We start from the raw sequence: 27977 nt of genomic DNA on the forward strand, positions 1-27977 counted from the left end.
AGCATTACAATGGCAACCTCGCTATTTAGTGCACAGGAGCCCCTAAAATGGCCGACTTCCTGTGTCATGGCTTCTTGAGTCCATTTTGTACCTCCTATCTTGATACGTACTGCATGCCTACCGCAAGAAACCGCATGAATTTTCGAACATGAAATCGAAAGAAAGACCACTGCTCGCTTCCTTCAGAATATTTATTCTTAAAAATGAGTAAGCAGACAGTTTGCGTGTCCCGTGAACACCAAAAACGCGTGTCGAAACAGTACAGAACACTGGACCACCTTTTTTCTTTTTCATTATAGTCCTATGACGACAAAGAGCTTTTGAACTTGCATATCAAAAGTATCTTTTAACTTGCAGCATGTTTATCTGGCGATACAGAGCACACATTTCCTACAAAGTGAACAATCTTACACGGAGGTGATCAGTGTTAAATGACATCACGGCAACTGCATGCGAGTGAGGAGGGATTTGGGGAAATGACATAATGTGCGTTGAAGAAGAATGTCACAAATTGGGCAGGGGGGGGGGCTCGACTGTGGCGGAGAGGGGGCACGTGGACCAATTTCCCTCATCACTAACTTTATCCCACCCTAATCCCTCACAAAGTGAGTTGCTTCCCCCTCCACGGTTGCATTTTCATCAGGGGTAGAGAATGGGAAGAAGAGGGCACGAGCGAGCACGTGGCAGGAAATAAATGGGGGGGGGGGGGCGTGAACGAGCGCTGATTGGGCCATGCTGATACTGAGCGACAATGAGGCCAGCTCATTTGCTTGAATTAAACGGGCGACCTGGACCGGCTGGGACTTCACCTCTGCGGACAAAAACGCTTGATGGGAGCTTTACATTTTCGAAGTGCTATGATGTTCAACCATCGGGACAAAGATCAGCAGGTGTGCTGTGGAACATTAGCTAATTGCAGTGAAATGGACCAAAAATGTCTATATTTATTGATCTATCCCAAAAAACTATTATATTCTGTATAGATGACAGAAGGTAGATAATTAACCTGTGGATTCACAATAGGGCAGAATGAATAAATTAAGATGAGATCAGCATTATTTCTGTATCCTGCATGTACCTTTTCTGTGATATTACTGTTTAATGCAGTATGACGGAGATTTTTCAAATACAAAATATGTGCCACAGCTCCAAAAAGTTCGGGAAACTAATTGGGAGTGGACAACGCAAAAGCTTTACTGCTTAACAATTGTGCATAGCCTTCAATTAACATTCAAATTCCGTGGCAGGTAGCGGGAATAGCCGGACAGAACATGCTAACACTAACTGGGCTAGCTCATACCGCTGGGCCCCATGTTGGTGAAACCTGGCGTAGTCTGGTTTCCACTGACTAAGGAAGTGGGAGAGCTTGTTGCTTGATGCAAAGCAGAGGTTTCTCGCATCACTTCCGTTGGAACCTAGTTACATTAGGAGTATTAGCTTAGCGTGTCATGCTAGAATTTCTCAGGGAACAAGGACGCTTCAATCATGACGGATTCACCTTGGATCTGCCATTCCGTTTAGTCATTTTCAATTGGTTTGTGAAAAAAAATAGTTTTGTTAAAAAAAAAAAGACAACTCAGGTCAACACGAAGGTTCTATCAGAACTAAAAAAGGGAATGTTGCAGTATGTTATTACCCAACACTCGTTTTACCCGCTGTGTTGTGCCGTAAGCAATTTTTGTTGTCCTTCAACTATCGAAATGCTGTATCGCTGTTTGTGTTGAAAGCAACTGATGCTGTCTGAAAACTATTTTATGTCACAAGACATCTAATTATCTGCTTGCCTCATTGTTCTGAAAAGGTGCTGCAATTTCCTGTGTTTGGTGGGTTCTGTGTAAAATGCAAAGTAGTCTTATCTGTCCAATAAGTATTTTTTAACGCACGCTCAATGGCATCTAATTATCAAAATTGTCTTATCGCTGGAGGACCCGACAACTACTGTATTTTGCATGTTGTTATTTGCTTACGGGATTCTGTTTCGCTGCATAAAAACTGTAGCAATATCGCTCCTTCTCTGGGTTTTGTGTAAAAAGAATACTTGTTTTACCGAGTGACTGTCTGGCAAGTATCTGGTACATCACATCAGGCTCTGATGCCGGCGTTGTCACGCATCTAACGTGATGATTGCGGGACATCGAGTCACTGTGTGAAAGATACGTCCCACCTTATATCCCACCTTTGCCTGGTTCCGTGTAAAAGGAAACTACGGTTTAATCTTCCATTAGGGCCGTGATATGGCTACATTTGCAGGGGTCACCGCCAAAGAGGCCGAGGACGGCTCTCAGAATGTCAATGTGATGTGTGACGTGTCCTCGTCTCAAGGGAATGAAAGTGCAGGGGCGGAAACCTGCCTGTCCGTCCGTCCGTCTGTATAAAATCATCAACATAATTACTGTGAAATGACACGCATGCAGACGTAAAGGATGGCAGAGAGAGAGAGAGAGAGAGAGAAAGAGAGAGAGAGAGAGAGAGAGAGAGAGAGAGAGGGGCGTTTTGTTCTTTTTTCCTTCTTTTTCATAAGACTCGGCCTGCCAGTCGCTCACAGCTGTGTGGAGATTTTCCGAGGCTTTAAACCTATTTTGATTCACCCTTCAGTGTCACTGTGAAGCTCCCCCGACAGAGACGGACGGGGGAAATCACACAAGCCCCCTGAGGAGCCAATAAAGCCCAACGCCACGATCAATAACCTCATCACTTCTCTCTGTCGAGTCCAATAATGTGATTTTGTATTTTGCTACGTAGCAACGACGAATTTAGTGCAGTCTGCCAAATGTAAAGGCCCGTTACGCTAATTACCGGTCAAGACATTTATACATTGAGACCATTGTTAGCATGTTTATCAGAAAATAAATCTTTTCAGCATGTTTATTTTATGGTATCATTTTATTCCTATTTAAATTGTTGCTGTAGGATCAAATGTAGCATCTTCATGAGGTGACGTCTCACTTTTCATCTTATCTCATCAATGAGCCGTGCCTTAATTGGCTCATCAGAGATGATTTCATTTAAGTAATCATGCATGTTTTGAATAATAGCACAAATTCAACAATATGAATGCAATAAGACATTTTGTGTATTTTTAGTGCGTCTTGCTTATTAGGCCTTATGTGAAATGTTTTGACGGGAAATTAGAAATTGGACTGCACTCAGTGCCCACCTCTCAACATTAAGTACTCAGACACATTGCAGTATCCTCTATCGCGCACCACCAGGATCCGGAGCTGCTACATTTGGGACATTTGGGCTCATCGTACCGAATGCGAGCTACGTCGTTTGACAAAGACGCGTGCACCGGAAGCTTCCGACAACACGGCATTGTTCTCAAGGCACGGACAATAATGTGGCCAGCTATTGGAAATATAAACATACGTCATCAAAATCAACGTTTAACTATTAAATGGTTAGCGAGAAAGCGTCTGCTCGAGTGACGATGTTAAAAGAACACCAAAAAAAAATGTGTTATCAAAGTGTGTGCAAAACAAAAGCAGACTAAATGTCTGGTGATTCATTTTCCTCATTTTTACAAAATCAAAATAAGCCTTTGAATTGTTTCATATTTCTGTAACGGCAGCTGATGTTTGCTGTCATTTTTTCTTTTTTTTTTTTGTAAGGGTCGGGCTCAATTGAGGCAGGCAAGTCAGTTAGAAATGTGTCTCCTTCTCTGAGACGGTGGATATTTTGCCGTCAGCCTTAAGCATGGCGTCGTTGGCGGCGTACGGACTGAGAGCGGCGAGCTTCCCTCGCATTTTCAGGTCCGCGCTTGGCGTCGTCAACTTCTTCATTCTCTACAGAGGAGAACACATTGGGAGAGGAAGCGGAGTTGAGTTTCTGGTTCGGGTCGGCATTCCGCCGTCAAAGACATCCAGTGTTTGTTCCAAATGTGATTTCGTCTTTAAAAAAAATATCTTTCATCATTGCAGAAACTCATAAGAAGGCCAATATCTGTCTTCTTTGTTTGACATTTAAAAACCACTATGTTATGCACTACTGCCACTCACAGGACTGGAGTGCTATTGCATCATGCAACATCATTAACAGTACTCAGGATCCGCATTCGACTGTGATATTGTACTTCTAAATGTTGTATTTCTATTTAAGTCCTCTCGACCCTTTAGCGCACAGTCTGCGGTTTAAAGTATGCAGAGCTGTAAACACTCCTAAGCAGATAAAAATTGCACTGCAATTATGAGAAGATTAGCAACCCTATTTGCTGAGAGGCCTCATGGCAATAAAACAGATCCAGAGAGCAGAAATATAGTCTGCAGCAGCAAAGTACAGGAGTAACAAATACACAATTACGAGATGACGTATGCATTAAACCTGTGACCAGTTAAGATTGATATTTCCTAAGGTTAAGAAAGAAAATGTTTAATTTCTGGAAGGAGATGTATCTCAACCACGTGGCAACATAGGCAAAGAAGAGGCCTCTAGGTGGCGCCATAAACCTGGGAAAAAATCTCAACAATCAAAATTATTTTGCAAAACTATTGCAGTTATTGCTATTAACTCTTTAAATGGTAACGCTAACAAAGATTGCAAATTTTTTATTACTTGGGTTTTTTTTTGCTTTAAATGGCAAAACATTTTAATGCTTTTCTCTTTTTACCTATTACAGTACATCCGATTTTTAACCCATGTTGTACATTGTCTTACTGTCCAAATTGTCCACAGCATCTTAATTGTTTAAATTTTACAAAAGAGCTCAAATACAAATTGTTATTATTATTATCAAAATACTGCATTAATAAGTATACCCGGATGTAATTTTAAACTGCAGTCTACTTCTTTGTATCTGCTAATCAACATTTCATTGTAATGGCAAAAAAGTTATCTAAAATATGAATATCAGAATAAATACATTGTAATACATTTCTTTTAGGGTGAAATTATTTTACTTTATATTTTAAACTGGGTATCTTTAGCTAAAAAAAAAAAATTTCTTTTTCTTTTGTAAGCACATGTAAACAAGAGATGAAGAGGGGTCCCATAAAAAAAAAAAAAATCTCAGTTCGTGCGCCACACTGAGTAGAAGCCATTCTGTTCCAGAAGCATCTCAACTTAGACCTGCAATGACTGATGGTAGGTGACATCTTTTCACGACTGATTGTATTCACCTCATTGTGAACATACTGGAGCAACGTCAAGTTCTCACCTCAGAGAAGGTCCCAGGGGTCTTCCAGATCATCCAGATGATGCCCAGTGGGATGCACACCATAGAAGACATGGCCATGAACCAGCCAATTCCGTAGCCCCAGTCGGGGTAGGTGTACACATTGTTGTACTTAAGCGGCTTGTATTTGATCAAAAAGAACAGGAAAATACCCTGCGGCACAGAAAATTAAAGACACTCTTTGTACTGCTGAACCTTTTTTTTTTTTTAAAGTGAACCCATTATTAATTAGCACTGAACAAAAGTCAAGAATAATCATTAATTTGATAGGCTTGTGAATTTTTGCCTTGTCACATCAGGGACCCTGGATTGGTAATCTTTCAAATTGGAGTGATAACAATGCAATCTTTCAGGCTGCTGTGCTGGTTGAGTCCTGAGTAGGAAGGCAAGGCACCGACCCAAACAGAATACAGCACAATAAATGGTTTCCTCAGTTAGCGACTGTAACTTAATTACTTTAAGTGGAAAGCTAACTATGATTACAGACAATATTTTGATGAAACACATCTCTAGGCCCTTGAAATACAGTAAGTACTGCAGCCTTCTTGGGCTATGTGACAACATTCTTATGTGGCTGCACAAGCTAGTCCATTTGTGCACCATTTGTAACATTGAACTGTTGTAAACCGAAGCAGCAGGGAACATTTTTAAATTGAAAAGTAAGTTGTAAATTGCGACCAGGGACAAATAAGGGAAAACACTTCGTTCTTTACCTTCAGCTACAGAGCCAATGCCTTGACAAACAGCAAAAATCATCGAAGAATTCGAACCGAAGGATGAAGCAAAGGCTTTACGCCTGAAATGTGAGTGAGTGTGCGCATCTGCCTGGCCGTGCTCATCTCGATAATAGTGTGTGTATGTGTGTGTCCATGTGGGTAGTAGACTCACAGCACAGATGCCCGGCGTTAAGATCATCCAGCACCATTTGATGAAGAAAACCGGCTTGTAGCCAATCATGTCCTCGATGTTTCGGTAGAATCTGTCGCTCCCTGCAAGAAAGGACAAATACGTAAATGTAAAGTTCTTCCTTCAGATTCAAATGAATGAAATGACTGATTTGTGATGAGACTCCAAGGCCTGCTGGGCAAACGCTCAAACGCTTCTCTGCGTTATCCTCCGCTCCAGAAGATGGCGGAGTTGCCACCTGCTTGATTTTCCCTCAGTTTTGTCTACGCGTGTGAATAGTGACTTGACAGGGTTGGTTAGTGTGATCGAGATTGAGTAAGAAGTATCGAGTCGGGTCTTACCATACACCCATCCGATACATATGGACTCAAAGATGGCCACAAACAGCAAGCACATGCCGCTGGCTGCATACGAGTCAAACAGCTGGAAGACGTACATCCCTCCCTGTTGGGACACAAGGACGGTATCACGTGCAAAGGCAAATACAGTTTTACTTTATTAATTTAAAGGATGGAGATTGCTGGGCTGAACATATCTGATTAGAAGCGTTTAGTTCCAGGCACTACAAAAACCACAAGTTCCAGGAACCCTAACCAGAACTGCGACTACAGTAATCGCCAGATACTTGGCAAATATTTATGTCCCCGAGGGGCTCGTTGCCGCATTTGGATTGGATTCAGTGTATAATCTTGACTTTTATCTTGCAGGGAAAATCCAATATATCAAATCTGATGAGACAGAGAAAAATAATAGCTCGCCCCGTATCAAAGGGGCTGCACTTTCGATCACTTTGAATTTGTGTTTGAAAATGATTATTCTCAATCTCCTCTCTATCAACATCCAGAGAGCCACATTGGTTGATACTCTTCTCCTCCACACATTAGAAGGCTTTATTTACAGTAGCGGTGGAGATTCACTTCAGACAACTCCCGTGTTCTTTTCCTCTAAAAGGATACTCATGAATATAAAATCTCCTCTGAATCCGAGAGCAGGGTTACATCACAGGTCTGACCCGATTGCTCATGAACAGAAAATCTTAGCGCTGTGTCAGCTCGATACTCAATGGCCTCCCGGGGGACCTTTTAAACAATCAGCTCTGCGTTTTCCTATGGTATTGAATCTAGAAGGCCTCTTTTGTGGCAGTTAAAAGTGGCAGGAAATATCGGATATTTTTACATACTGGTGTCACTAGGGATGAGAACGCTTTAAGACTGAATAACATACCATTGAAAGTACTAGATGTATCGAAGGAATAAAACCTGTCACAAGGATGTAACTTAACGGCGTATTCGGTTATGTTCTCACATTTAATAGCACATGTTGACAGTTGAGCACTTATTCAAGCACGAGAAGCTTTTAGTGAGTGATATAAGGAATGGTTGTTGTTACAAAGTATAGTGCAGAAAGATTGCCTTAAAAGCATGGGAGAGGTGGCTGCCACTCCAGATTTATGGTTTACGTTTTCTGCATATTATATTGAAAATCTAGTAGAACGCATTCAAATAGACTATCAATGGCAGAAGATCATATTGGATGATACATTCAGGTTTTATTTACATGAGGTCCAACATGAGATGTTTTGTACCTGCTAGTTTTTATCTGGTGATGATGATGAGGAAAATAATGATGATGATGATCTATCATGGAAGTGAAAACCATCAAATTCTATTGAGCGATAGAAATGGGTGAACAGAAATTGAATACAGTTTGCTGAATTGCCTTCAACTACAACAGTGCCTTGACATATGAGTGACCCGACTTAAGAGTTTTTGGAAATTCGAGCTGTCATTCGGCCATTTTGTTTCTTCGACAGATACAAACAGTGTACATTTTACAACAAATGGCAGTTTGAAATTGTGAAGCAAGTTTAAAAAACGTAAAGTTTACCGTCAAACTAAACATAAAACCATGGGAATTATACACTCTGTGTTTAACACAACCACATTACTCCACGGTAAGGCATTTTAATGCTAATACATAAAGTGGAACGCCATAGACAGGTAACGAACAACATCTACATGACAGTGTTCTCAACACTAGTATTACAGAAACACACGGAGAAGTACAATATGCAGGCGCAATACTCAGAGGCATGTTATCATTTTCCTGTGAACCCCCCCCCCCACACACACACACACACACCAATATTCTATGGATTTCTGAGTCACTTACAATAGTTGACTGAAACTTCTTTTTTTCTGCGTAACTCGACTACACTGCCTTGTGGTGGGTGATACTCTATTCATTTCGATGGGAAAAGCTATATACAAGCGTTCTGAGTTAGGCGTGTGGTCACCAAACCAATTGAACTTGTATTTCAAGGCACCACTGTATACATTGAAAACATTTACATGTAAAAGCCAATGCTCACCTCTGTACACATGATGAGTCCTATGACAAAAGAAGCTACAGACATGCCGAGAATCAGCAGTTCCCTGCGGTAGCCTCTCCTAAACGTCTCTGGGTACATGTCCACCACAGCCGTCACCAAGCTTTCCACGCACACAAACTGGGAAACAACGTGACAGCGAGGTGTGAGTCAAATGACACATGTCATTACTACAAAACAGCTATTATTAATGCATTATTCATGTATTGAGTCGTTATACATGGGTAGGACACAGGAGCGATTCTGGGATCTGCGGTTTCGGGGTGCTTCGGTAAACCTAAAACTAGGCTGGAAAAGTGTATAGTTTGGAACAAATCAATTTTGAGGCAATGGCGTGATGTTGTGGTTTTTGTGTTCAAAATATGACATTTTAAGCAAGTAATATATGGTTTTACACTTTTCTAGGTCGTTTAAAAAGGACGTCCTGTTAAGAACATTTAGTTAAAGCTCAAATTTCATAGTAACCCTAACCCTAACCACACCAGGTGCAATTTTGTAATTGACATCCATCTACGTTAGCATACTAGTGGCTAACAAGTTAGCATCGGCATTTGAAACAGTACCAGACTACAGGGAATTGTGTAAGATCAACATGCCAGAGGGTCTTTTTTGCCAAGGTTGCCGTGGCAATTAAAGCGGCTACCTCTACTCGACATCCGCCAAATTTCACTCTCTAGTTTTCACGCTTGCGTTTGGTTGAACCGCACTTAGTATGCAACCAGTGTCTTGCCCCACCTCTTCCTTCCGCCATCTGGATTGTGCTTTGTTTTACTGCCGCTTCTCCCGAACGTCCAGCTCAGAGATAAAGCGAGGTGGCGATGAGCCGAGTGAAGCTGGATTCGTCGACCGGGACAGACACTTGATAACTTTCAGGTCATTGATAACTTTCTCAAGTACTACTAAATGTGTCCAATAGGGCTGTCATTATCTAATATTTTTTATAATCCATAAAGTCCAATTAATGTTGGATGTTTTTGGTATGTGGGAGGAAACCGGAGTACCCGGAGAAAACCCACGCAGGCACGGGGAGAACATGCAAACTCCACACAGGCGGGGCCGGGATCGAACCCGGGACCTCAGAACTGTGAGGCCAACGCTTTACCAGCTGATCCACCGTGCCGCCTGTCTATTCTATTCTATGGTATTGATCTCTAATTATAGATTTACACCACAGCTACAAATAATGATTATTTTTGTAATAGACAAATATTTTTCCATAAACTGATTCTGATACTGGCTTGGTCTGTAACAAGTAAGAAAATAGGGGGAAAATGTTGATCATTGTTTGCTGGTCTTTTCCTCTAAATTATTAACGGATTATCAAAATAATTTTCAATTAATCTGATGATAGATTAGTTATCGATTAATTGATTAATTGCAACAGCTCTATTGTCCAGAACCTATTACTGCACTATTGCATAACTATGCTGTAGTTTTTCCCGACATTAGCCATTATTGAATTCTCACAAATACTCACTCTACTCGTGGGGTTGTGTGTGTTGTGTTTGGTTCTGCTCACCTGACTGTCAAGTCCAAGAAAGATGAGCATCATAAAGAAGAGACAGGCCCAAAGTGGAGAAAGAGGCATCATGGTCACAGCTTTTGGGTAAGCAATGAAGGCAAGACCAGGACCTGAAAAGACAAGTCACCGTTTCAATGTTGTCATGAGGCATAAATGTGTGATTCTTGCCGTTAGGAGTCTCGTGTTTATATCTGCATTCCTTCATTGCTTAGTCTTAAAGCAGAATGGCACTCCTCTCTTGTTACATCACAGTTCTCTTTTATTCCATCCGAAGCATGCACACAGATTACTCTATTTACACAACCTAATAACTGTTGAGCCGACTTCAGTTTTTATCCAACAGTGCAAAACAGACACGTTCACCACTCAGACGGAGAAAGTGCGGTGCGTTACGCTGCTGAATTTGTTGCACCACAGCCGAGATAAATGGCGCAAAAATGTAAACACGCGTGATCTATGATGCCTCTGCATACACTTTTATCCGAAACAACAATAAGTAGTTGAAAATAAGATCCAGCAGGCCGTCATGCTATCTTGGGCTGGCCTACGCTCGGAAAAGCATTAAGTCGGCTCCTCGCCGTGCTCTGAGACAAGCATTTTAAATCTCTCACGCTGTCATTCTCGCTTAAATCTTTCAACCGACAGAGACTCCACTTTTTAGGATGTCATTTTGATAGGCCCACATTACAAATAGGTTCTGTCCCGCACTCACCAGATTCCGCCACGGCCTCGATGGGGACATTCTGCTCGTAGGCCATGAATCCCAGCACGGAGAAAATGGCAAAACCTGCGACAAAGCTGGTGCCGCTGTTCAGACAGCACAGCATGATGCAGTCCCTGAGGAGCAAGTTGAAAAGGTTACACACTCGGGTGTCATGACAAATACAAACTACGACAAAAGTGATCACGGGCAAATTCGTAGCAAACTCAATCTTACCTGTAGCAGTTGTTGTTGTAGGCGTTATAACTACCAAGAGCAGTTAGGCAGCCCAGGCAGATGGCGTAGGAGAAGAAGATCTGCGTTCCTGCGTCCACCCATACCTGAAAGTAATACAGTGTACTGGTGGTAAACTGGTGGCCCCAGGGCCAGATGCCGCCCGCCACATCTTTTAAATCAAAATTGCTCATTGTGTTCTTGTGTAATACAAATGAGATATTTGCAAGCATTTCTTTGGTTACCAATCCCCCTGCTCAGCGTATTTCAGGTGAACTGCGTATTTAGTGAAAATGTATTCATTCCTGTATCGTTTATTTGCTCTTAGATAGAGAACATCTACTCATCATTTTTCAAATCGTAGGTTTTTGTGAAAATAAAAAAAAATGATGATAAGATTACTTTCCATTGTTATATATCCATCCATTTTGTTTGGTGCTTATCCTCACTAGGGTCGCGGGGTGTGCTGGAGTCTATCCCAGCTGTCAATGGGCAGGAGGCGGGGTACACACTGAACTGGTTGCCAGCCAATCGCAGGGCACATAGAGACAAACAGCCGCACTCACAATCACACCTAAGGTCAATTTAGAGTGTCCAATAAATGTTGCATGTTTTTGGGATGTCAGAGGAAACCGGAGTGCCCAGAGAAAACCCACGCAGCCACGGGGAAAACATGCAAACTCCCCACAGGCGGGGCCGGGATCGAACCCGGGTCCTCATAACTGTGAGGCCAACGCTTTACCAGCTGACCCACCGTGCCGGCCATTATTATATAATCAAAAATTATTATTATGCTTCCTCCACCATGCTTCAAGTAAAGTATGGTATTTTTGACCAGTGTGACCATTGTTGTTGGCGCTTTATAATTTCAGCCAAAAAGTCCCGACTTGTATTTTTAATACGGCAACAAAAATTTCCAAACACATGGAAAGTGTGATTCTGTTTCATTGCAACTTTTGTGTGTAAAATTACTACACTTTTTTTTCATTGGATTTCAATGACATATTCAGTAAAAAAAAAAAAAAATTACACGTGAGATTAGTTAGGAGTAAAGTGGATATTAAGTAATGAGCATTATGAAACCAGTTGGGAGCTGCACCACAGCACCTCTGAACTTAGCGCGGAGTGCTAGCAAATTCAAACCGAATGCAGCACGGCTCTTTGAAACCTCCCTCACGCCACCATTCAGCCACTAATCTCATTTCACCGCCACGAAACAATTCACAAACGCACAATCTTCACTCCCTCCTGGGAGTAACCACGGTAACTTCCGTGACCCCACAAACACAGGACTGTTCCTGTGGAAGAACAGGCCTTTCTTTCCTAATGTTCATTAATGTTCCCTTCAGCTCGCCCCGGGCTGATGGCCGCACGGCGCAGGGGAAACCTTAACGGGCCGGCCTCCGAGGGAATCTCTTGTTGATGTTGTGCCTAATTTGGTCGGTTTGTTTTTGCTTCTCGTTGAGTCTTGAAAACATGTCCATCATGTAAAAATTGAAAGACGCTGGGCCAACTATGACTGTTTCTAGTGATTATCGCGTGTTTCATCCCCAATTGCATAACCCTGTATGCATACAGTATTATTTCCGAACAATGCCTCCGTCTATCGAAGATTTGCTCCATTTTGTTCACGTTCAGATGTGAAAATATACGATAAGATCATAATGCCCCTGAAATTCATTTTCTGTTTCCGATTGCAGAGTATGATACAAGACACCTGCGGCACCTACGACGCCGAAGTCAATCTCATTCAGTACAGCTAGAAACATATTACAAGAAATGAGATTTTTGATGAAGTGACCATTCATTTTCAAAAGTTCAAAGTGGGTCAATTTTTTATTTTTAATGGAAATGTAGGAAAGTAACTGTCATGAGCAAGGCCGGACCGCAGCCAGGAGGGGAGTGGCCCGGCCACCGCTCCGAGCGTTTTCATCTCTGACACCTGTCGCCGGTCACAGCTATGTCACATGAGGCACTGCGATTAGACAATGTATTTAAGTTGGAGTTTTGTCACTGGTTTTTGCCAGTTCGTTGAGTTTGCTTTCCCGCATCCAGGGTTACTCCGCCACTGCGCCATTATAGTCTCGTCACGCTTATGGTTATGCTCTTTAGTGGACTCACAGTTATCGGACATTGTTTCTTGTGTTTTGGATCCTGCCTTCTTGGACTGTGTTGTCGTGCACAACTTTCGTTTATAATAACTGAACCTCATGTCCTCGTCTTGGACTCCTGCATTTGGGTCCGCCCGTGCACCGTTGATAAGTGACAAGTAACAGTTGTTACTGTTAGATGTGGTCAGATTTTGACAGCGATAGAGAATGTAACTGTGATGAACAACCAAATCCATTGCAACTGAAGTCTTGTAACATAGACTACTGTAGTCTAATTATGGTCTTATGTTAAAATATTACATCTCCAAGACCGGGAAATAGAAATCCTAGAATCTTGTTATTCGCCTCCACATTGTGTCAACTATAATCCTATTGCATTGCGTTTAAACTCTCGCCGTTCTTGTCATTTTTGCTTTGCTCAAGAGTGAACGTACAACAGATTGACAAATAATGACGCACATTAGCTTTTTGCTGGTGTGTAAACGTGTTTTTGTACTTGGTTATGTTCATATTTTAACTGTTATGTGCGCCCAGAGTGGAAGAAGAAGAAGTTTTACTGATATTGTGATGTATCTGTTTTCAACACTTGCTTATCTAACATCTACGCTGGGTAAGCATCAATCATTTTAGTATGGAAATCTCACATTTGGTTCTTGCAAACACGGTAAACAGTTACCGTACCGCAGTTTTGGATTATTAAAGTACAAAAAAGAAAGAATTTTACAGCACCATCTATCAGAGATTCTGGATAGCGGGTGGGTGAGGGAATGTATTTAAAGTAGTGATGGGAGAAAGTGTGAGAAGTCAGGAGAGGAAGAGTAACGTAGAGCAAACACACAAGCACACACTTCACGCGCAGCCTGGAAGTGAACAGAGCCTTGATTGTCCTCCAAGGAAGCCAATTTAACATCAGTGTCAGAAGTAATGTCTTCCTCTGCCAAACAGCAGCGCTTCTATATCACCCACCTAAACGGCCTCTTTTTGGGCCTTCGACCTCCTCAAACACACACACAAACACACACACACTTTTTTCCTCAACTCTTATGTTTTACTAGACAATATTTCCACACTGCTGTTGAAATGAAGTCTAAAATGAGGGCTCACTAGGATCAAAAGAATTTAGCAATATTGACAGACTGGCAAAATAAAACTGAACAAAAATGGATAGTTTTGCTTGTGTCAAATCAAAGTCTTAAGTGAGACAGAATGTAAATGAGAAAATTACTCAGCATAGATTGTCTGTTGTGCTGTCAAAATGTTCTGAAATTTCTCAAGATTATTTAACTTTTCGTCACTGAGGAGCAGACACTTTGCGTCTCCACAAGGACGTCCTTTCAGGAAATGCAGCACTCAATAGTTTCAGTTGGAATTACACCTTGTATGACTACCATACAGCTAATCTGCATTCCCCAAGCATGTCCGTAAAGTGAAATGCAGTTGCTAATTGTTACAGCATCTTGTGTGTCATCGAGGTCAGAGAACACAGGTGATAGGTGAAGCTTGAAGTTTTTTTCTATCGTTAATTTTTCCGTTTGATCTAAGGACTGTGGTGACGTCATTGGAAACGTATCCATAGGCTAGACGTTGTGTTGAATAATTTCGGGACTTTTGTCTTGATCGATCAAACTATGGTATCTATCGGTTGCATAAACGGCATCTACGGTATCAATGGTATTATTTATATTATCGAGTATCACCATCACTATATTATCTAGTAGGTATCAGTAGTTCCTATTTGTAGCTGCGCTATCGAAATATCAATACTATCTATCAATTGTAACTCTGTTTTCTATCCAGCTTCCACCCACACAAACCAAATCTAAGATTTTGCCTCCATTCGTTTTGCAACGACAGCGTATCTACTCTACTTTGTTCTGCGCCGCGATTGGTCAGCAAGCTGCCGATTCCATGTCGCCTAGCCTACCTGAGGATCGGAGAGCCGAGAGATGTCTGGATAGAGGTAAAACTTGATGCCGTCGTACGCTCCTGGCAGTGTTACTCCTCTGATCAGCAGAATCAGCAACATGAAGTATGGAAATGTGGCCGTCACATACACAACCTGTAGGTGCAAACACATACGGAATATTGAATTTTGAGCCAGGTTGCAGAACAAACCAACGATGAATAATCCGACCGCTAGCCGGTTGGCTGTGACCCGCCTGAAGACACATCTTTTGTGTCTTTGTTTGAAACTGTTGAGATGTAATCAACACCGCCTCTGCCTGTTTCAGTCAAGTAATGCATTCCGTTTGGCTACAATTACTTCAAGACAAGATGAATAAAAAGTCAGTTTCTAATGGTGCAATTGAATCAGAGTCAATGCAAGATCTGTATCAAAACCTCATAGTCACAGCTATGAATTGAAAAATTTGTTGTCCATGATGGTTGCAGTTTGTGGTGAAGGAGCCGTGTTTTGACTCAAACTGTACACTATAGTCTCTTTTGGGTCTGATGTTCTTACTGATGATCGTACATAACATAAAACATACAGGTATATCATGCTAGTCACAGCAGCAGACATCTCAAAAGATGGATGTTGGAGAGTGGCTTTTTCACATTTTTGCAAAATTGAGCTCAACATTTCAAGAAACCGCTTGAAAAAAGGCCAGTGTGGGCAACATATATCGCCAGGCTTTCTGGAACGCCGTCAACGGTCACCAATTGAGGGCAGAACGGAACAGAACAGAGCCGGCCGGGCCAGGAGAGTGAAAAGAAAGCGAGGGCTCCCCTGGCTTGGTGTCTTAAATGGGAGGAGCCCGGAGGAGTGATGCTGCCAGTGTGGGAAAATGTGTTTCGAAGAGATACACAACAAGCGGACAAATACACGACTTCACTCATAATGTAGAAGTACACACACACATACACAAAATTTAAGATACAATGTACGTGGATGGATTTAGTACTTTTGCTGTACTGGCTCTAAATATAGCAAGACACTGAATCCTGGGCTGAGCGTGTTATGCAAACATTTGTAAAGGAGCAAGAAATGCTTTATGAAGCTGACGACTTATTAAGGATAATGCACTCTTAAATTCTGCTAATCCCAACATGTCCGACAAGAAAAGCGTGGGAAAACCTGTCTCCTGCAGTGCAGCTAGCTTCTTTGAGATTGACAAACACAACGATAACACATCCTAAACATCTCTCGTGTCCTTTTCTTCTCCACTTTTGGGGTGACCAAAAGGTCATATTCACGGCCTGCGTGAACCTTCAGAAGCACCGCACGCTGCCATCGTCTCACTTCGGGTAAACATTTAAGCTACCGCAAATTTACGGGTCAAACTTGCCCGCGCCTTGCTGTAAATCTTAACGGGAGGGCTTAAATGTGAGAATGGCTTGCAAACATGGTCACAAAGCAAAACAGCTTCGCAGTGTCGCAGCTGAATGGGCCCAGTAGGGCTGTGGAGAAGAAAGCGAGGGAGGGAGAGAGAGAGAGAGAGAGAGAGAGAGAGAGAGAGAGGGAAAGGCTGGGGATATACTCTGCATGCTCCTCATGAACGCTCCCCTTTCCTCCAGTGAATACACGAATCAATCTTGGACCGGCTGCTAAAGCCCGGCCATGAAGGAGTATTCTCCCCTCTTTACTTCACAGACAGACAAAAGACACTTTAGGGGGAAATCACCATTGCCGCCGAGTTGTTTTTTTTTTTTTTCCCCTCCATCATGTAGGATGTGAACCCATTCATTTTTTTTCCTGCTCACACATCTCTCTTTCCCTGTTTTGCCATTCTTGCAACCCTTTTCCACATTCTACCTCCATCTCCCAACATTATTCTGGATCACTGGACCTCAGAGAAGTTTCCTCAAGGCTGCTGGATGTGCTTAGTACGCTACTCAAGCCAGTTACAGGGTCTCGAGGACCACATTAGAAACAAAATGGTGATTCAGCAATGGTGCAAGTTGTCAGTAAACACTTGCTAATAGGAAGAAATCGATGGGCTCTCACCTTGCCGGTGGACTTGGGTCCCTTCCAAATGCAGAAGTAGCAGATAAACCAGGCCAGTGCCAGGCAGATGGCCAGCTCCCAGCGCATGCCCCCCATGTGCTCAATGCCATCAGATATCTTCAAAACTCTCCGTCTAATGGAAACACATTTGAAGAGACTTATAGTTGTACTGGTATGTATGCAAAAGTTTGGCAACGAGACCTCAGTTTTATTGTTCTGCTACATTTTCACGCTAAGTCATTCTGATGAGGATAGCAAAGGCACTTCATAATGATATCAATATATTGATTATCACCAGTCTGTATCGCAACGTTAATGCTGTTCTTGACTAAATAAAGTGATATTATTGAGTTAAAAATCAATTCTCACCTTTAGGCCTTATGAATTGTATGATTCATGTGAGCAATCGCTACTGTCTTACAAGACAGTGGAACAAAAAAGTGCACTTGAACTACAGTTTTAGTGCAAGTCATTGGTAGAGCCGTGTGTAGTCTACTAGGGTTAGGGTTTGGGTTAACCCAAACCCAAAACAAGCCATGTTAAGTTCAAGACAATCACATTTAAAGTGAGAAAAAAAGTGAGAGAAAAAAAAGAAACAACAGAAACATTAGCCACACCATATTAAAAAGTAAACGAATACATTTACACGACATGGCACTTTGCAAGCCTACACTTGAGGCAAAAGTTGTTCATCCACAGCTACATTGATTGTCAAAGCCAAGGTGATCCATTCTACAAGTCTTCTACGGTAGCTCGTTTGCGGCAATGAACCAACACCGCACTTCCTGTTTGTCAAAGCATCTCCAGGCAACGGCATTGATGGAGGATGCGAGGCAGCGGAGCTAAATGGCGTTTGCCAAATCTTTGCCACCGAGTTCACCCCCGCAGATCCTGAAGTAGCCATTGATCATGGTGACGTGTTGTCGGTGGCAGGCCACGGACCATGTCCAACACAGCTACCCTGTCCCTCCTGGTTAGCCACAAGGAAAAGGCTTTTTCTGTCAGCATACACTTTGATGAGTTATTTGGAGAAAAAAAAACTAGACCGTCATGGCATAACCACAGGGACTGGCAAAGAGATTGGAAGTGTGATCAGCAGTGCCCGCTGACAAAGGCTGATCTGCTGCCGCTCTTGGGACTCCAGCTGAGAGACAGCTGGCCTAGTGGACCCTGCTGACAAATATGAAAAGAGCTGACTAATTATTTTGGGGGTGATGCTGAGGAGGTTAGTGTAGCTGTCAGAGGCTGTCTAAGCTTTTCAATCAATATTATACGCGAAGCTATATTTGGCTTGGGCTCATGAGATGTTCGCTAACAAAGAAATGGCTGTGATCTGATCGGGCGGAAAATGTCTCATTCACATTATATACCCAGAGTGATGAGCGAGAACGTTTATAGACTATTGACGGCGACAGGATATGGGGAAAAAAAAGTCCTGTACTCACTCCCAGAATTCAATAACAGGAGAGGTTGCGTTGGGGTTAGTAATGTTGGTGGCATTTTCTCCATAGTAGTCAACACAGTTCTCTGCGGAGACACATTGATTCGATTGGCTTGTTGATGAGGAATACACATGAACGTGACCAAAGACCTGCCCGTCTCCCACCAGTATTCCAGTAGTGGCCGCAGCCAGCCCACGGCAGCTCGGTGGTGAAGCAGTTGAAGAGGTAGAAGATGGCCCAGGCGAGGATGACTACATAGTAGACGTTTAGATGAGCTTCAATCACCTGGGTTGCATAGCCAATCCCTGAAATTGCAAAAAGGTGTCATGAAATCACACAAGTGTCTGTAAAAATAACGGGAATGATTTCTTACCCTCAAACAAGGGGCAAACTTTCCTCCAGCACGTGATGCCACCCTCACTGGTGAACTGACCGAGGGCGGTCTCCAGAAAAAACACAGGGATACCGCAGCATACGAAGAAAATGACGTATGGAACAAAGAAGGCACCTTGACACACGCGAGAGAAATAAAAACACTTACTTTGTAGGTTTCTGAGTTTGGCTGAGTGCAAAAAAAAAATAAAATGCCACATCAAGGACACATAAGCAGTATGATGATGCCACTTCGCAATGCATCCCTTTTAATCTGTCAGAAGTTCCGTTTTACACCAGCCCTAGTCATGCAACCTAAAATTACTCGATTGTGAGGTGATCTATATTTTTTCCAGGATCAAGATGCAAGGATGTGACTACATTCCTTAGTTGTAAAAGTAACGCGTCAAGAGAAAGAAACTGTCCCCCTGACATACCATTGAATTCCTAAAGGTTCAAGTTGAGAAGAAGAAATTGAGCTAAAGCATGGGCCCAAGATGGAAAAGTCAAGTGTACGGGAAAAAAAAAAAAAACTAACAAAAAAAAAAAAGGTCTGAGGGCATTTAACTGATTCCAACTGAACTGTTCTGATTGGCTTTGAAGATGTTCTGCCTCTCATCCTAACAAGTTTCATCAGTTCATGCAACAAGGCTTACTGAGGACTCACTAGAGGAGCAAAGACAAGACTAAGACATCAAGAACCAGTTGAGATTGATTCAATGCCATGCGAATAAAATGACTTGGATGAATGACAATATTCACTGAACTCTGCGTACTCCTTCAAAGTTGTCACGACTTGACTTAATTTCTGTATGTTATATGAGGGTTGGCCTTATTAACGGGGCCTCACCAGTGTGGAATGGCTTGCCTTGATTGAACATAAAAACTGTAAATGGGCTTTCTCTTGTATTGTCCTGTGCTTTGCATACCTCCAGGGTACTCAAAGTGTTTTTACGCAATCCTGACTCACCCTCTGATGACGCAGCATTCGAAGCAACTCGGGATTGTCTATCTTGCGCAAGGATACTTCGAAATGGCACTCAAGATTTAATCCAGAACCACTGGGTTGTGGAACGATCAGTTTACCACCTACGTCATGCCACCCCATTGACCTTAGCATGTAGCTAAACCAAGCCAACGTCGGGTATGTGACACAGAACTTTAGAACAATCAATTATGGTGTTTTCCGATCTGATCTTTCAGACAGACTCCAATTGTATTACTGATCGTTAACTGTCTTCATGTTGATTGTAGTCAGCCAAATTTTGATCTTTCCACCAAATGAGTTGAGGTCAGTATATTTACCTCCTCCATTCTTGTAGCAGAGGTAGGGAAACCTCCAGACATTGCCCAGCCCGATAATTTCTCCGGCCACAGAGAGGACAAACTCAATCTTGTTGTTCCACTGGCCTCTCTCGTAGTACTCCCTGTTGTCCAGGCTGGAGCTGGAGCCATCCGTGTCCCTGCCGTCCTCCGGTTTACCGTTTATAACCGGCCCGCTCTTTTCGGCTGTCATGTCGTTGCCGATTCGCGCGGAATCTCCAGAGGCCGAGATGAGGAACTTTCACTCTAAAATGCAGCCGCACGGCCCTCCACCCTGAATTAAACAGGAAGAGTGAGGAAGTGGAGCATGATATTTCATTAACAATTCATTTCCATTTTGCCTCTGAAAGCAGAGTACAAAAAGGAGTTTGTAAACTAAAAAAAATGATCATTGCGAGAGGTTGACAGGTGGAAAGAAAATTATGAAACAAGTTGAATTCAAAGTACTTACCACGTAGACACCCAGATGCAACAGTGGCAATGCTCCTTTGGGCTCGCTCAATGATGATGCCTTAGCAAAACGTAGGGAAAAAGAGGACCGAGGGGTAATCTAGGTAGAGTGAAATGTTTCTCATCCACAAAAGATTCCCAGACGTGGCCGGTCTGTGTTGCGCATCGGGCGGTGGACGGTGTGCGACTGCGCTCCTGCTCTCCAAGCGCGCTTCACTCAAGCGCCACCGCTTGGACGAAAGCCACGTGGTGGGAGGGAGGTTGAAGGCACATGGTGAAACATGAAGGAAGGCTGGCATGATGCAAGTGATGGGATGCTGTATGTCTAATTTATTTTGGATTTTTAAAGTACAATAATTCAACCCCAAAATTCTAACCCCCTTGGCTTGGACAGGGAAATTGAAGGTAAATGTGCATCAAAGTCAGAAAAATATTATTCAGTTGAAAAGTCATCATGCAACATCACAAGATCCAAACAAATCTTGTGAGCATGGAACATGAGCATTTGAAGTTAACTTCTTCTTTTCCTTTCGACTTGTCTCATTAGGGGTCGCCATAGCGTGTCATCTTTTTCCATCCAAGCCTATCTCGTGCATCTTCCTCTCTAACACCCACTGTCCTCATGTCCTCCCACACAACATCCATCAACCTTTTCTTTGGTCTTCTTCTCGCTCTTTTGCCTGGCAGCTCAATCCTTAGCACCCTTCTACCAATATACTCACTGTCTCGTCTCTGGACATGTCCAAACCATCGAAGTCTGCTGTCTCGAATCTTGTCTCCAAAACATCCAACTTTAGCTGTCCCTCTAATGGCTCATTTCTAATCCTATCCAACCTGCTGACTCCGAGCGAGAACCTGAACATCTTCATTTCTGCCACCTCCAGTTCTGTTTCCTCTTGTCTCTTCAATGCCACCCTCTCTCATCCGTACATCATGGCCTCACCACTGTTTTATAAACTTTGCCCTTCATCCTTGCGGAGACTCTTCTGTCACATCCCACACCAGACACCTTCCGCCAACTGTTCCACCCCACTTGGACCCGTTTCTTCACTTCCTTACCACACTCCCCATTGCTCTGTATTGTTGACCCAAAGTATTTGAAGTCGTCCACCCTCGCTATCCCTTCTCCCTGGAGCTTCATTGTTCCCCCTCTGCCCCTCTTATTCATGCACATGTATTCTGTTTTACTTCGGCTAATCTTCATTTCTCTCCTTTCCAGTGCGTGCCTCCATCTTTCTAATTGTTCGTCCGCCTGCTCCCTGCTTTCACTGTAGATTACTTGCCTACCTTACTACCAGAATAATGACGAACAAGGTTTGTTTTGCCCACCAGCCCCTGTGGCTTGTGGTTCCCAGAATTACTTGTCACTCAAAATATTTACTAGCCACAATTTTGTTGTCGGATAATTTTCCTTAATATGCTTATACCTATATTAGAGGACTACATTTAAAACTGTTTTTTTTAAGTAAATGAGCCCTCTGCACATCTAAAACCAAGACTACATAAATGTTTAATGCTATAAGAACCACTATACTTAACAGACTTTAGATTGAACCACCACGCAGACTTTTGAAATACACAATTACATCCCTGCATCCGTTTTCTTAGCCAATTATGCTCACAAGGGTCGCAGGGAGTGCTGGAGCATATCCCAGCTATCAACGGGCTGGAGGGGGGGTAGACCCTGAACTGGTTGCCAGCCAATCGCAGGGCACATCGAGACAGTCGCAATGGCAATCACACCTAGGGGCAATTTAGGGTCTCCAATTAATGCATGTTTTGGGATGTGGGAGGAAATCAGAGTGCCCGGAGAAAACCGACACAGGCATGGGGAGAACATGCAAACTCCACACAGGTGGGGCTGGGATTGAACCGGGGACCTTAGAACTGTGAGGCCAATGCTTTACAGCTGTGCTGCTGTGCCACCACACAATTAAATATGACAGGAAAAAAAAATCAAATTTATGATCATACATCAGCTGAAACATGACTGCATATTTGATTCACCCACAACAGACATAAATTCTGCTTTTCCCATGATTACAAGACTTTCTATTTCTATTTCTACAGTATTTGTACAGTATTTCTATTTCTATTCTATTTTCCATGGTTCAAGTGACAAGCTGCTTAGTTTGTCAATAATCACTGTTTCACTAATCACTCCATTGTTACATACTGTATGTTCATATCACCACGGTACCGGTTTAATACATTTTGCATTTGGCAGACAAATCAAATACTTCTCAGTCCAATCCCACTGGAATTGTCAGTTTTCAATGTCCACTTTGTGAGTTTTTCAGCTTTAAGAGAGACATTTTGAAGCCCGTCTTGTTTGTACAAACTATAGTCTCATCTTGTTTGGCACGTTTTCCGATGTTTACTTTTTGATGCAGGACAGCAGATCCTTTTTGCTCGAGTGCAAGGCTAACTCTGTCATCGTACGGGTTTTTGTACTAACGTGATTTTATGAATTACCACCAGCACAGATATATTACATCAAATAAAAAAAGTAAAGTTTGAGGGCAGATACCAAATTTCAAAGAGACCAGTAGGGGAATTCAGTTTATTATTTCAGATGCGGATTGAGAAAACTACCATTCAATATATTGTCATGTTGAGGCCGTTGACGCTGCCATCCCCAACATGCCGGCTGGCACTGTATAAATACATACTGAGAATTACCAAGTATTAGTAGAGATTGTGAGGATAAACGGCTAAGAAAATGGATGGAAGGATAGTAGACATTATGTGTGTTCATCCACCCAGTATATTTTATCATTCTTCAGTAACTGTTAATATATTTATTCAAGCACGGAGAGTTTCGTGTTGTGATGAATAATCTGCCTCATCACTTGTAGTCTAGTAGGTAATGCTTGCATGTTAATGCTCTTTCAAGTCAAAACATCATTATCAAAGCCACAGTGCCTCTAGCACATCCGAACAATTTGGGGAAAAAAATTGCGATATTTGAACGTTTAATTCAGTGATTCGTTTACATACCACTAGAGGGAGCCAGAATAGCGCTCGTTTCGTTCGTTTACAGCTTGAGAATCACCGCTTTAAACAATTAACTTCATGTGCTTTGTTTTCCTTTTTTTGTGGTTATTATAGGTGTCAATATCATCTAAGTGCCATACTTTTTGCACTCACCCCGCTTTCCATGCTGGCTGAGCTGCAGTCTGAAGATATGTGCTGACATCACGCATTATGTTTTGTTTGACATATGAATTGTTTGGTTGAAATCTAAACTGTACTGTTTTTGGGATGGTCAGCCTTTAATTGCGGAGGTAAAAAAAAAAAAAATACAAAATTATCATTAAAAAAATGCAAAAACAAATACCAGCCCAATTTTGAAGACATCTGTATTTGTCCCTCAAAAGTGACATGAGTTTATTGATAAGCTGCATTCAAGTAAAACCCTGCGGCACAAAACAAGTTAAGACTTCTCTCTTTGTACCTGGCCTAGTTGGAGACAGTGACCCTTGTTTGATTTTCTCAATCGATGTCAACGCTCTTGTTCGCTCCCTCTTTTCGAGCTTCGCTCGGGGCATACCAAATCACCGCTCTTTGTCTCCATTAGGAGTCATCGTGCGCCTCAGCATATCAATCGACTCCTTTGTAAAAAAGAAAGCAAAAGACATAACAAAAAAATTCGGTATTGCGTTTGTGAGGAGCTGGTGATAAATGATTGGCCCGTCATAACGTCAAGACGTGCTGCTTGGGGAACAACATCTTTCTCTCCGGGGACTCGAAACTTTAAAAAGCTTGTTGGCATTTCTACACACACAAGTCGATTCGCCGGGTTTCCAAGCGTGATATGCTCGCTGCACAAGGAACTCCCCTAACTCTAAAAGCCTGACCCAGACTCTAAGAATCCCTTCACGCGAGGGTCACTCATCATTAGAAGCTGGGAGAAAGTGGCCTGCATAAAAAGTACGGCCACCCAAAGCGGCTTGCAAACACCGCGTGTGCTTTTCAGCCAGAGTCAAGTCTTTTATTTATGTTGTGAGCTGTGCAATATTATCCCAGTGGGAATACATTTAGGGGGTGGAGAAATTTCAACCGTTTCATTTGCAGATTCAATTTTTCCTCTATTCGTCTGAGCAAATATCAAAAGATCGGCCCATGTAAAAGGAATTACAGTGAATGATCCAAACCCAGTATAATTCAAGTTTTTCTCATTTGCTTTGCTGCATTTTTCAGATCACAATTGAACATCTCAAACTATTTGGTTCTTCTTTTTCTTTTCCTTTCGGCTTGTCCTGTTAGGGGTCGCCACAGCCTGTCATCTTAGCCTATCTCCTGCATCTTCCTCTCTAACCCCAACTGTCCTCTTGTCTTCCCTCACCACATCCAACCACCTTTTCTTTCGTCTTCCTCTCGCTCTTTTGCCTGGCAGCTCCAACCTCAGCATCCTTTTACCAATATACTCACTCTGTCGCCTCTGAACATGTCCAAACCATCGAAGTTTGCTCTCTCGAATTTTGTCTCCAAAACATCCAACTTTGGCTGTCCCTCTAATGAGCTCATTTCTAATCCTATCCAACCTGCTGACTCCGAGCGAGAACCTGAACATCTTCATTTCTGCCACCTCCAGTTCTGCTTCCTGTTGTTTCTTCAGTGCCACCGTCTCTAATCCGTACATCATGGCCGGCCTCACCACTGTTTTATAGACTTTGCCCTTCATTCTAGCGGAGACGAGCTGTCTCCTGTGCCCATAAAAAAATCAGTTCTTGTTTCTTTGAAGAATTTGCAAATATCACACTTTGGTATAATATCTGTTCCTGATATCGGGCTCGTCAGTATTTTCTGGAGCTAGCGGGGAACTGCTCCATGTTACCTCTAATGTTACTCTTAGATAATCCTGAATATCACCTTTTGGAAAGATATGTAAAGTTATGCATGGAGTTAGAGATGCTATTTTCACATGGAGATGTCACTGAAATCTCATTTTGGTTCACTTACATTGGAGACTATTTGATGGGGGACGTAAACTGATTCACACACAAAATAAAAATAAAAATCAAGCCATTCGTGCCCACCAAGTGCATCAGAAAATAAGAAAAGCTCAACGGCGGCACCTCCCCACACCTTCATATTGACCGCGACTTGCTTGAAGTTTCAGCAAAATTTGAGCGTGGGTCACTTGGCTGCAAAATATTTTGACAAATAGTGTTAACATTAACAAAAGGGAGTGCGAGGGAGGAGCGCATAACAATTAGGAAGGAGAGCGAGGTACAAAGCAGATGGCAAACTCAGGTCCAACAAACTCATCACCAGCCACTTTTCTTCACATTATTTAGGATTAGGAAAAAAAAAAATGACAAAAGACCAAGAGAGCCAAAGCGATTCTGAGTGGTGTCGGCTAACCCTTTATGCTTGGGAAGGGGCGGGCCACCCAGTCGAAAACCAGATCTGCTAGTGAAGACTCAGACTGGCATACAGAACTGTAAGATCAGCAGGGACGACAAATAAAGCCATGGGACCATCTTGATGCCCAGGAACTATGTTGAGGTGAGGGGAGGAGGTTCATCACCTTTTTGTTTAACTTGGGGGCATGAAGACTAAATTGTGTGAGGTGTGAATGTAAATATGAATAATTGTTTGCCTTCATGACTGGTGACCAGTCCAGGGAGTGCAGCGCCTTTCGTCCAAGGTCACCCGTGTCACCAATGAGGACAAAAAGGATGAGGATAGATGGATAGGTTTTTCTTCACCCTGTCAGTTCATCACATGATGCTCCATTAAAAGTTAAAAGCTAATGCCGGGGTCTGAACTGCTCTCCGTCTTTATGGGCGATCCCTCACTTCATCCTCACATACAGATAAAATATTGATCCATCTGGGATGAGGTGACACATCATCATCGTCATCGTAGTCATTATCCACAACCTCCGTTTTGCGAATCGGTCAAATCCCAGATTGCTGGATCAATCTCTGAATTGATTATGATTTTCTTTTCCAACTGGACCTCATTAGATTGTCCAGTAGACACTACAAATCCATCATAATATGAGTAGCCAAAGAGCTGAAATTGGTAGTATTTATTTATTTATTAACAACATTGAGTCGCAGATGACCCCTAGAGATGGGAATATGTCACTGCAATCCCCCTAACCCCACTCTTTTTTTATTTCTCTCTCTCTCTCTCTCTCTCTCTCTCTCTCTCTCCTTATGTGACCTCTTGTTTGGTTGAACACACATAAAAATAAACATCTTAAATGTCAGCATATGGCACATATCTGGAGTCTCCGCAATGACGGTGGCTTCAGTGCACAAGACAGCTTCCGGGTTGTGTGAAATATAAACAAAGCGGTGCCAAGCTTGCCTTAAATCAACCCTTGAATGCATCATCTGTTTCTTTTCCCACAGTATTAGCAGGCGTAAAAGCATCTCTGCCGATTGTGTATGTACAGTAGCACAAGACAAATGGAGTGATGTATCAAACGCAAACATCCATACCATCTCCCAAAAAAAAAGAAGACCTCTCCCTCTTAAAAAAAAAAAAAAAAAAAGTTGTTGGCGCATTGTTAAGGCCTGTCAGTTATGGCCGCCTCCTTTTGGGCCGAAAGGAAAGCAGCGGGATTCAACTCGGGGGCCCGGCGAAGGGTTCGTCTTCCTGGAAAGCGGCCCTCGCTCATGGACTTGAATGCACCCGGGGGGCTAATCTTCCGAGCTGTGGGAGCCCACTCTAAATTCACATGCTGTGCTGAGCCCCCCCCCCCCTGCCCACCCCCGCCGAGCAGTTCGCGGCGACGCATGCCGATGCTAAAGGATAACACATGCTTAATGCCAACGTGTCAAGTGGAATTTGTGGATTTGAAGGATTTTCATCGTGCTGTGCGTAAGATGCTGGATGATGTGATACATTTACTAGTACAACAGCTGCATTGCTCCCAAGTGGCCACCCGTTAAAATACAAAATGAAAAACACACCACAACCTTGATATTTGGTGCCATCAAAGTCAAAGTTTTACATTGTCCAACAAGTCAGAAGATGGCAAATGTGTCACCATAAGTCATAAAACAAATATAAAAATGACTGACCTGACCTGGTTCTTCAGCCGGTGGAACCTGCAGTTAGGTCAAAGTTGAACAGCATCAAGGTCAAAAGTCAATGTCTAACAAAGTCCACCAAGTCATATTTAATATCAAAGAGCTTAATGAGGACTTTGCAGATCTGTACTTGCTTTATCATTATGTACTCACTATGATGAACAATTGAGGATGTACTATCATAAATGTCCATTCACAAAACAAATTCCATGACCTTTCACCTAATATTGACGAGGACTTTCAGGACATGCCAATATTTTGTTAATGTGATAGGATTATCAACAAGAACTGAGGAAAAAAACTTGTATTTCAACATTTCAAACTGACTGAATTGTCCTGTGAAGGTCGAATCTCAAC

The 27977-nt window shown here is 42.6% G+C and overlaps 1 protein-coding gene across 3 annotated transcripts; it reads right to left on the reverse strand.

The window, feature by feature from the left end:
- Positions 1-211: 211 nt before the first annotated feature.
- Positions 212-27721, reverse strand: slc6a11b (solute carrier family 6 member 11b). 3 transcript variants are annotated; one of them, XM_061831943.1, is made up of 17 exons: positions 27612-27721; positions 24023-24179; positions 20567-20626; positions 20098-20389; positions 18794-18928; positions 18585-18725; positions 18424-18505; positions 16979-17111; positions 14957-15091; positions 10925-11028; positions 10700-10824; positions 9985-10097; positions 8448-8585; positions 6418-6520; positions 6059-6159; positions 5153-5323; positions 212-3785 (listed from the first exon to the last, which is right to left on the reverse strand). In XM_061831943.1, exons 4-17 carry the CDS (start codon positions 20306-20308, stop codon positions 3642-3644), a joined length of 1836 nt encoding a protein of 611 aa, XP_061687927.1. In that variant the 5' UTR covers positions 20309-20389; positions 20567-20626; positions 24023-24179; positions 27612-27721; the 3' UTR covers positions 212-3641. The 3 variants fall into 3 exon arrangements, with proteins under 3 accessions (XP_061687927.1, XP_061687929.1, XP_061687926.1); XM_061831945.1 differs by lacking the exon at positions 20567-20626; XM_061831942.1 differs by lacking the exons at positions 24023-24179; positions 27612-27721 and having other exon boundaries at positions 20567-20801.
- Between the last annotated feature and the right edge of the window lie 256 nt (positions 27722-27977).

This window comes from Syngnathoides biaculeatus, chromosome 10 (assembly GCF_019802595.1).
Source record: "Syngnathoides biaculeatus isolate LvHL_M chromosome 10, ASM1980259v1, whole genome shotgun sequence".
Taxonomy (NCBI): Eukaryota; Metazoa; Chordata; class Actinopteri; order Syngnathiformes; family Syngnathidae; genus Syngnathoides; species Syngnathoides biaculeatus.

Coding starts and splice junctions, on each gene's coding strand:
- slc6a11b (XM_061831945.1), bottom strand. CDS start 20,308: ATGACAGCCGAAAAGAGCGGGCCGGTTATAAACGGTAAACCGGAGGAC. Junction 17,112..18,423: donor CCTGTTATTGAATTCTGGGA/GTGAGTACAGGA, acceptor TGTTTCCATTAG/ACGGAGAGTTTTGAAGATAT. Junction 6,160..6,417: donor ATGTATCGGATGGGTGTATG/GTAAGACCCGAC, acceptor CCTTTCTTGCAG/GGAGCGACAGATTCTACCGA.